Raw genomic sequence first — 10591 nt, forward strand, 5'->3', positions numbered from 1 at the left:
ACAATAATTTTAAGTATATATACGTTATTACGTGTAATTTTTCAAAGTATCATTCGAGAATGATCGGATATTTGACAACACGTTGTGATACTTGCGTGAAGGTAGTATCGACGCACTTAAGACGGCAGTGAAATTTAAATGCGTGTTATAGTTTAGAAAATCAATTTGTAAATTTCACTGTACAACAATAAATGCCAATTTATAAAGATATACACGACTTTTTTTTTATCAGTCATACTCTTCGTTGGACTTTTAATCAACTGAAATGTTAATGAATATCATGTAACAAATATAGACGAAACTATATTTTCAAAGTACCTTATATCATATACATCGAGAATGAAAATATACTAAAAATAAAAGTTTACATATAAGGTCGGCTTCTAAGAAGTAAATATATAACTTATACTATCCATAATTCAGTGTTTCTCTTTTATACAACTTGTCAATACATTGAAAATAGTGGCACATTATATGCCTTAAAAGTATAAGTCGATCTTATTCGAGGGCCATCTTCTTGGCTGGAACCACGTTAGGAGCGGGACTGTTATTTCTCTTCTTTCCTCGCACGTTACGTCCTTAGAATACAAAAAAATTAATATCTATTTCTTTAAATTATAGATTATTTTTTATCATCGTATAGAAAATTCAGTAATTTGAAGAGTTCAACTCAGCGAAATCCATATGTATGATTCCTCAGTATTAGCATGGCAATAGCATCATTAATATATACATTATAATCGATAAAATAGTAGTATTTTCAAAATTGAATGATTCTTACCTTTTTTACCACTTCGTTTTCCTTTGCTATATTTCTTTTTCGATGCTGCTATTTCTTCCATCGTTTTTGCCAGGTACTTGTCTTCCTCTTCACCTTCAAGAACTTTGTAAATAACTTCAACTTCGCCAATTACCACCTTGGAAGACAATTTAATTGTTACACTCGACTATTATGATTCTAAAAGCATAATCCAAAAGTTATATATTTCTCACCTTTCCTTCATTTGTCTTTTCTAACAAAGATTTAGCAGCATTTTCTCCTTGCAGACGTACCCATCCTTCCGTATCCCCTCTTCGAAAATCAATATATGCAATATCGGCATCAAATTTGTTTAAAGATTCTTTTATATCTTCTCTTGTACATATTTTAGAAACACCAGAAAAGTAAAGGATTGAACCTTTTGGCAATTTATTATCTATATTAGTATCTGTTTCTGCTAATGTCTGGTCTGTTTTATCAATTTCTATTTCCTTTTCTTCTGCCTAAGCATGTTAAAATCATAATTTTGAAAAATTAAATTAAAATTAATTTACATTTAAATTATACATCTTTTCTAATTATTTTCCTAACTTACAGTAACTGATTTCTTTGATTTATCTGCTTTCTTTTTTCTACGTTCCTCCTTTTCTTGAGCTTTTTCTAGATTGTAATTTGCCCTATAAAAATTATATCAAAATCATATAAATAAAATATATCATAAATCAAATATATTATATGATTAATAAAAATATATATATGTGTATATAATTCCAAATATTTTTACTTACGCCCATTTTCTTATTAGTTCAGTATCCCCATATTTTATAGATTCTATATTCATAAAAGCTTTTGCACCATCCAAAGTCTCAAATTGTACAAAAACAGATCCTTTGAATTTATAAACTTTATCTTTATTATCTTGATATTTCCTCATCTGTAAAAAAATAATTCTGTTTAAAAATCTATACATATTTATAATAATTTCTAATATTTATTGTTAAATCTATAGCTAAGTCATTATAAAATTTTCCACATATAAAATCTTATCCATATGTAATTCTATAAATAATCTAATGTAAACAGATATACTTACCACAATTGTTTCAAATGGTTTATATGGATTGAAAAATTTTTTTAACTTATCAATATTTGTATCAGTTAATGGAAATCCCTTAACATAAACTGTTCTAGCTTCTTGAGCTTTTCTATATTCCTCATTATATTCTGGTAAAGGGTAATTTGGCGATCGTCGTATCTTCTTTCTATCTTCCGAAATTTCTATCAGATCGCTACTTTCGAGAGCTTTCAAAATTATATCAATATTTTTGCTAAGGTTGGCTAATAGCTTGAAGTTTAACATAACAGTCATGGGAATCCAGCCTTCGTCTAGTTTGGTTTGTTCAATGAGAAATTTGTCCCTCTGCATATTTACATTGCCAAAGTAATACTGTGAAAAAAATAAATAAATAAAAGCATAAAACATTGATACTTGTTTATTATTTTTATTTCTTATGATGTTACTTTTGTAAACTATTATGGTGTAAACGTTACCTTTATAGACTATTATGGTTTTGTTTCTTACAAAAAAAAAACATATATATATATACCTCTATTTGGTCCTTGATTTTTTCCAAAAGTTCTTTAGAAGGTTCTTTAGCTGTAGGTTCTTCAGCTGCAGGTTTTTCAGCTGTAGATTCTTCAGCTTCTTCACTTGCATTATCTGCAGCGTCAACAGTATCACTGACCTAAAATAAAAACATATAAGTCTAAAATGTCCACTTTTTCTTGATCATTACTTTTTACATGTCGATTTTCTTGCACCAGTTAAGACACGATTTTTCAATACAAGGGATATAAAAGACAAAATCATTTTACGAAAACAAAATACGATATATTTACCTCTACTTCGGCCTTCTCTGAAGTTTCCGCAGTTGGTGCTTCTGCATCGTTTGTGTTGTCGGCGTCCACAGTCGGCACGTTTTTAACCTCATCAACGGCGTCACCGTTCAAGCGGTCATCGTTTGTTTCCTCTTTACCGTTCTCCATATTAATAATATTCGATCTGCAATATCTGTAGAAAAAAGATACAAACAACGCACTCTCAAAAACGATGGCTCTCAAACTACGTTTTATATTCTTAATCTGATATTTTTCGAAATAAAAATGAAGCCCTCGTCTCACACACGTGCTCCACTTAAGCTGTCGAGAGCGGAAATGACGCATGAAACTAAAGCTGCCAGATCCACGATCACGACCTGCGACGCGGCAACATGCAATTTTAATGGTGGGGGAAACGCGAGGGTGAAGGAGAGAGCAGAGGTCGGCGTTTCGGCTAGCTTCGGATAGTAGAAAGGCTGATTTATAGAGGCCGTAACTGTTAACTTATGCCGGAACCGGTAAAGTTCAATATTGGAATTTCAATGCTTTTGTTCATGCTTTCAGCGTGAACAAAAGCATTGAAATTCCAATATTGAACTTTAGAGCCTCCGCACAAGGTGTTCCGTATCGCATTACGTTACGTTAAATATCAATGGTAAATTTAATTTCGTACGTAAACTTAAACTTCAGTCAACGCACAGAAATCATAACGTAAAGATATGTCTTTACATTACGATTTTTTCTGTGCGTTGACTGAAGTTTAAGTTTATGTACGGAGTTAAATTTACAATATATACTTAACGTAACGTAATGCGATACGGAACACCTTGTGCGGAGGCCCTAATAGTGGCCACATTCAGCGGACTCAACAGTTGAGCAACATTACTAGATTTTCCGATGTAACTCGACGCTGATTGGTCGGACCTGAAAGTAAAGACCAATCATATTCGATTGCTACTTAGCGGTTGAGTCACAGTATCAGTATATACAAGGTTTGTTCGCGTCGCATGACTCAACATACTCCTACTCACTCCAATACGCTCCAATACGTTCGCATCACCGGAACTAATATGGCGACTAAGTGTTCGCGTCACGATAGAACATACTCTAAAAAGCAATTAGGAGCTAGTGTCCCTAGAATACAGAATACAGAATCTGGACAAGCCCCTCAAAATGGCGTTAGTGCGTTCGAAAATATGTTTGGTCGGTGTTGGGAAAAAAGATAAAGTTGGCAGTATTGAAAACTCCCAGTGCTGCGTTTCGTTTCTCCCACTGGGATCATTAGGATTGTATTGTAGCGTATGTACACTGCGCGACAACGATTCGTTCCGTGGCCCCTTTCTCGTGGGGCAAGGGGAGCGTAGAAGTGACCAATCAGCTGGCAGCGTGGCAGTGACTGATTGGTTAGAGGCTACGCTCCCCTTGCTACGCGAGAGGGACCACGGAACGAATCGTTGTCGCGGAGTGTACATATATGAAAGTGTTGCAATTACACTAATTATTATTGTGGAACAATATATTTTACTCGAAAACATCATTTTTGAATCTTCGAGTAGTTCTTCTTCAAATAGTGATGAATAATAATGAAGAATTACAAAATATTTTATTCGAAAATAGAGGTAATAACAATAGAGGTGAAAGGAAAATAGTACCAAAAATAACAAATTATTTGGAAAATGTTGTTACCAGATATACAAATATTGAATTTAAATCACATTTTAAGTAAATTATGTCACTTTATTATAATTATAGCATTATTAATATAAAACACACGTTCGTATTAATAATAATATATGTGATGTTATTAAACATATTATTATAAAATATATTTAACCACTTATTTACCTCTTTTAATATCTCAAGTAGCAAATTTTTTAAATCCCAGTGATCCCAGTGGGAGAAACGAAACGCAGCACTGGGAGTTATCAATATTGCCAACTTTATCTTTTTTCCCAACACCAACCAAACATATTTTCGAACGCACTATTGATCGGACTGAACAATGGTACTTAGGCCGGTATTCATAGTCCGATCTTATATTTAAGATTGTCTTAAGTCTGGTCCGAGATTGACTTAAGACCTCATTCAACCAATCAAACAGCTGCGTAGCATTTCAAGCTCGAACTTAAGACGATCTCAAATATAAAATCGGACTATGAATACCGGCCTTAGTGATAGACTTTTTAAATTTCCCTAGACTAATCCGGATCAATGTGTCTCTGAAGTAATCGAATTAGATTAACAACTTATTCTTATTTTATAGAAAACAGTACACCAACCAAACATATTTTCGAACGCACTATTGGTTGATTCAAAAATGATGTATTCGAGTAAAATATATTGTTCCATAATAATAATTAATATAATTGTAACACTTTCATATATTGTACACTGCGCGACAACGATTCGTTCCGTAACCCCTCTCTCGCGGGGCAAGGGGAGCGTAGAAGTGACCAATCAGCTGGCAGCGTGGCAATGGCTGATTGGTTAGAAGCTACGCTCCCCTTGCCTCGCGAGAGGGACCGTGGAACGAATCGTTGTCGCGCAGTGTACAAGGCCATTGTCACAATGGCCTTGTACGACAGACATCTAGTTCTCTGCCATCAGCCTAAAACAAGCGACAAATTTAGTCACTAGATCCCCATTTGCCGCTGGTTTCTAGGGTCAATGAAAAGGCCGCTTCACAGTCAAGTATGAAGAGAATACTCGACTGTGATTGGTAAATTTCAGGCTTAAGGCTTAAATTATCTATTGTAGACACGACCTTACCTTTCTAGCAATTTTTGATCTTCATAGTACGCTTCATAGTAAACTTTATTCCTAGGAAATGTCTTCATGAGTCAAGTTGGCACGCATACTCTCAGATACTCGCTGAATCTCCTTCTTTTCCGGTGTGCTCTGTTGAGTGACCGTGTCTTATTTAGTTTTAGCTGTAATTATATCTTTCTCCATCTTCCACAATGAGGATTTACAAGGATCTTTTCACCGGTGAGTGAACGATAAATGATTTTTGCAATCATAAAAGATGATTATTTTTTATTTTCCAAGTCAAGATGATAATACACGAACAAAGAGGTTGATGACACTTTGAACGTTCTTGACGAGTTTTGAGAAATCCACAACTTCCAGATTATTTCTAAATGGAAATTTTGATATACACTTTTTTTTATATTTCATGATAAATTAACACGATTATTATACTTTAATGGTTTAGATTCTTTGATTGATACATATAACTATAAAATTCCTAACCTTCCCATATGTTCTTAACGATTCTCTCTGCGAGAGCAATGTGTTATTTATTAATATAAGATCTTGAAATCTGGTATCGACATAAAATAATAATTTATAAATACGCATAAAATAATTTATATCATAAGCATATAATCTTATAACATTCTGTACATGCTTTTAGGAGATGAAATGTTCTCCGACACTTATAAAATCAAGCTGGTGGATGATGTGCTGTATGAAGTATATGGCAAAGTACATATTTATACATATAAAGTATTTTTTTCTTTTGTACAGAAGATTCGTACACTATACATATGTACTAATTATTTTTCAGTTAGTTACTCGTAAAGCGGGCGAACTTAATATTGCCGGTTTTAATCCCTCTGCAGAAGAGGCTGATGAAGGCACTGATGAGATGGTGGAATCTGGAGTTGATGTTGTATTGAATCACCGGCTTCAAGAAACATTTGCCTTTGGAGATAAGAAATCTTACACCTTATATCTCAAGGATTATATGAAGAAGTAAATATTTTTTTTTATTATGGATCTCTTCATTTATTAAATAAAATTTTTTGGGAAAGTTCAACTAAGTAAAAAACATTATCGTTGTGCATTTTGAAATAGAGTTAAAATATATAACTTTTGTTACATTATATATATATATATAATTTGTAATTATTTTATAATTGTTACATAAAAATTTGGAAATATTGAGATTTGATTTGGTGATGAGTAATCTCGACAATATGACTCATTAAATCTCTTATACAGGCAAAATATTTTCGACTGTTTAATAATCACTAGAATAACTTTTTTAAAGAGAAAAATATTTCTTTCTAAAGAGAAAAAAAATAATAAATATAGTAGTATAGAATAATAAAAAAAAGTATTAAAAAAATAAAAATTTTTAACCTTTAAACAAAAGAGAAAGATTTCTATACATGAAAGAATATGCACATTTATAATACATGCATACACTTTTCTTTTTTTACAGGTTAGTAGCAAGGCTAGAAGAAAAAGCACCTGATCAAGTAGATGTTTTTAAGACTAACATGAACAAAGTTATGAAGGATATTCTGAGCCGCTTCAAGGAGCTGCAATTTTTCACCGGTGTTTCAATGGACATTGACGGCATTGTAGGCCTCATGGAGTACCGTGAGATCGACGGCGAGTCTGTGCCTGTACTCATGTTCTTTAAGCATGGTCTTGAAGAAGAAAAGTTCTAAATAATTCTTAGATATTCAATAAAATATGGACAAATTTTGTGAGTCATACTTTCATTTATCATTTGTTATCTTTATGCAGTAGTAGTAAGTTTATTCTTCCAGTTATTGCCAAGAAGGGACTTTGGTTACAATGTTTCTAACCATTCATCCATTCATACCTTTTAACCAAATTATTACATATTATTTGTATGTATATTTATTAATATCTATTTCATTTATTTACAAATCAATTTCTTATGTCTATTTATATATATATATATATATATATATATATATATATATATATATATATACTTTTCAAATGCTATATCTTTTACATCTTACGTTTATGCCTTTATATCTCTATACTTTTTACATTTTATATGTATATACATACATATCTATTTACTTACAAGCATACCCATATATATATCTACTTATATACATTTATTTATACACTTTAAATTTTATCTTATCACATTTTACCACATATTTCCGCTTATATTATATCTTGTATCATATCTTAGTATCTGAATTGTATCATCCCTATTGCTTTCTTTTTTATTTGTACTTTTATTTATACTTTTTATTTATGTTTTCTTTACTTCATTGTTTTCTATTCCTAAATCTTACAAATATCTATTTCTATTTTATACAGGTTTATATAGGCTCTTTGAATTGTTCTATACACTTTATTCTTTCTCCTCTTTTATTTTTCTTTTTCTTTCCATAGATTGTTTAGAATTTTTCCTCTCTAAATCAACATTCAAAACTTTTTGGATCCTTTCATTTACATTTTTTCCTAGTCCTGCAAACGACTCTTTCACTTTTGTACACTCTCCTACATAATGTTCTATATTATCTAATGCTTTTTCGCAAAATACACATACCTTAAATTTTTTTTCTTTTATCCAATATCTATTATCTCTTTATTACCACATCTTAATGCTCTTACCCTATCATCCATTCTCTCAATATCTATTTCTCTTCTAAGATAATTACAATATTTCTTTCTCTTTCCATTCCTAATTCTTTATATCTTTGTTGTATTTTGTATTCCTTATTCTATCTACCGTTTACCTCTGAATATCCTTTTCTCTTTCTACTGTCATATTTTCAATTTCTATCTTTAAACCTTTTTTTCACATATTTTCGATTTCTTCTATACTCCATCCATTCCTACTGAAAAATTTCTCTTTTTCCCTATTATATAACACTTTGTTTTTCATGCTTACTATATTAATGTGATCCGTATAATTTTACTTTTTCTATTAAAAACGAAACCCAAGTACCTGAAACTTTTTACCTCCTCAATTTTCCTATTTTTCCATTTTTATTTTTCTCTACTGTCCTTCCCTACTACCATTAAATATCAATACTTTAGTTTTATCAAGCATAATTCCTTTTTTATTTTTATTTTTTATTTATTTATTTTTTTTTCTTTCTCTCTCAAAAACCTTTCAATGTATTCATGATATTTTCTAGAGTTACTTTATTCTTTGCCAATAAAACTGTCATTTGCATATGCTAATGACTATAATTCTTTTCTTTCTGCTCCCAAAGTTATACCTCTGATATTTTTTTTCGCTAATTCCCTGTCTAGATCCACAATGTATAAGTTAAATGAATGGACTTGGCACATATCCTTGTCTTATTTCTTTCTTCTTAGTAAAATTTCTTGTGTATCCATCCCTCATGGCTTCTGTCTTCTCATATATATTCTTCACTTTTTCCATCAGTCTTTTGCATACTTTCTTTTCTTCCATTATTTCCCAGTTTCTTTCTATCTACCCTATCAAAAGCTGATTTCAAATCTCATTTGTTGTCTTTATGTATTATTATTAGATTTATGATTGAGCAGTTTTTACATCATATGTGTTAAAAATTAATATGGAAAAAATTAAGAAATTGTCAAATATAATATACATGTAAATTCGTGACCAACACATTTTTTTGTGTTTGTCACTGCACAAACATGTTAGATCAAATTGGTTAACAGATTCTCGCTGTGATATCTTTCTGACCACAGTGTCTAATATGAACCAGATATTTTTAATAATGCAATTTTTATAATTTTGTTATATTTTTTATTATGGAATGAAATCTAATCTATTTTTATATGTATTTTTCAGATAAACTGGAATCAAGACTGCACACATGCTACAAAGCTGTGAAATTTAGTTAAAAATATAAAACAATTCAATACTTCCAATCTTGGTTTACAATGCAATTAATTAAATACAAATAAAATCTCCGTTTAATAACAATTCCTCGATAAATAGTTGTAAATATTCTGTAACAAGAAAAGAAAATGGCAACAACAGGAATCTTCGTTTATCTCAGAAGGTGTTATATTTCTATTTATGTTTCTATGTCTAATTTATATTAGGCGATTTAATTTATATAAAAAAAATATATATATGGAAGATGGGGAAAGAATTTGCAGCGGACTTACCAGGGTAGTTTGAAAAGTTCTCGGCTTAACAAAGATGATGCTAGAAATATCAAACTGCTATAATTTTTGATAAATTTAATCTTGTAGAGGATTATTATTAAAATTTCAGATAGATGAGATTCTTTGTTTCTATTGTGTAAAGCATACATTTTTATAATCAATTTTTAAGATCCAATATCGTATATAAAATATTCGAATTTAAAAAGTTTAATGCTAAAGAAATAAAAAATGAACTTGATTCAATTTTAGAAGAGTCTTCACCATCGTTTTCAATTGTTAAAAAATAAGCTGCTGAATTTAAATGTGGTACGTTCACATGTGTCGTACGTTCATGAAAAATCGCTCAAAAACAGTTACGTCTGACAAAATTATTGAAAGAAAAATTTGATTCAAATATTGAAATAATCGATAAGACTAACGCTTATTTTGAAGGTTTAAAAAAATCGTATTATAGAGACGATATTAAAAAGTTGGAATATCATTGGAATAAGTATACTGAGCTAAAAGGGAACTATGGAAAATAAAATAAATTTTGCCATAATCGTGTTTTCTTTGTCAAGCTCAAAACTTTTCGAACTATCCTCGTAGAACAATGGTGTAATGTTTACAATTATTATGTTAATACTAATAATGATTAACAATTTCTGAAACATATTTGACGTATAATGTCCATCATAAATAAAAAATTTTCCATAATTTTTTATTTTACTATTTTTTCCCTCAATTATTTTATTCATTTTTCCTTTCTTTCTTTAATTATCCCTCTTAATTCATGAATGTAATATATGTAATTTATGTAAACTATTATATATATCTCTGAAATGCATCTAAGCACAGTCATGTAGATTTTTATGAAATATGAATGTGATTGTATTCCGGCTGCTGTTATTTTACTCGTGCGTTTAACTCTCAATTTCTTTGAACGATATAAGCTATGTATATATATTCGTCATGTGCCGCACTTAATATACATTTGTGTAAGCAATTTCATTGTAAATTTCATTACAAATCTGATGCACGCTGTGCGTAAAGAAGAGGAACTTTTTATTACCTTATAAA

At 30.5% G+C, this 10591-nt stretch overlaps 2 protein-coding genes across 4 annotated transcripts; one reads left to right on the plus strand and one right to left on the minus strand.

The window, feature by feature from the left end:
- Positions 1-283: 283 nt before the first annotated feature.
- LOC105256700 (la protein homolog) lies at positions 284-3041 on the minus strand. 3 transcript variants are annotated; one of them, XM_025410747.1, is made up of 9 exons: positions 2946-3041; positions 2660-2831; positions 2368-2505; positions 1854-2207; positions 1549-1694; positions 1356-1437; positions 994-1263; positions 782-917; positions 284-578 (listed from the first exon to the last, which is right to left on the minus strand). In XM_025410747.1, the coding sequence occupies exons 1-9, from the start codon at positions 2981-2983 to the stop codon at positions 499-501; spliced, it is 1416 nt and encodes a 471-aa protein (XP_025266532.1). In that variant the 5' UTR covers positions 2984-3041; the 3' UTR covers positions 284-498. The 3 variants fall into 3 exon arrangements, with proteins under 3 accessions (XP_025266532.1, XP_025266533.1, XP_025266531.1); XM_025410748.1 differs by having other exon boundaries at positions 2942-2960; XM_025410746.1 differs by having other exon boundaries at positions 2660-2991.
- Positions 3042-5475: 2434 nt separating this feature from the next.
- Positions 5476-10228, plus strand: LOC105256689 (translationally-controlled tumor protein homolog). The gene is made up of 5 exons (XM_011266824.3): positions 5476-5626; positions 6054-6124; positions 6207-6394; positions 6867-7136; positions 9210-10228. The coding sequence occupies exons 1-4, from the start codon at positions 5599-5601 to the stop codon at positions 7096-7098; spliced, it is 519 nt and encodes a 172-aa protein (XP_011265126.1). The 5' UTR covers positions 5476-5598; the 3' UTR covers positions 7099-7136; positions 9210-10228.
- Positions 10229-10591: the final 363 nt, after the last annotated feature.

The sequence above is a fragment of the Camponotus floridanus genome, unplaced genomic scaffold (assembly GCF_003227725.1).
Source record: "Camponotus floridanus strain SB8 unplaced genomic scaffold, Cflo_v7.5 scaffold34, whole genome shotgun sequence".
Classification (NCBI taxonomy): Eukaryota; Metazoa; Arthropoda; class Insecta; order Hymenoptera; family Formicidae; genus Camponotus; species Camponotus floridanus.

What these genes read in the sequence shown, in the direction of transcription:
- LOC105256700 (XM_025410746.1), bottom strand. Translation starts at nt 2,983, where the DNA reads ATGCGTCATTTCCGCTCTCGACAGCTTAAGTGGAGCACGTGTGTGAGA. An exon ending in CAGAGAAGGCCGAAGTAGAG is followed by an intron (nt 2,506 to 2,659) that starts GTAAATATATCG and finishes TTTTTATTTTAG; the next exon opens with GTCAGTGATACTGTTGACGC. An exon ending in AATCAAAGAAATCAGTTACT is followed by an intron (nt 1,264 to 1,355) that starts GTAAGTTAGGAA and finishes TAACATGCTTAG; the next exon opens with GCAGAAGAAAAGGAAATAGA.
- LOC105256689 (XM_011266824.3), top strand. Translation starts at nt 5,599, where the DNA reads ATGAGGATTTACAAGGATCTTTTCACCG. An exon ending in TGTATGAAGTATATGGCAAA is followed by an intron (nt 6,125 to 6,206) that starts GTACATATTTAT and finishes ATTATTTTTCAG; the next exon opens with TTAGTTACTCGTAAAGCGGG. An exon ending in CTCAAGGATTATATGAAGAA is followed by an intron (nt 6,395 to 6,866) that starts GTAAATATTTTT and finishes CTTTTTTTACAG; the next exon opens with GTTAGTAGCAAGGCTAGAAG.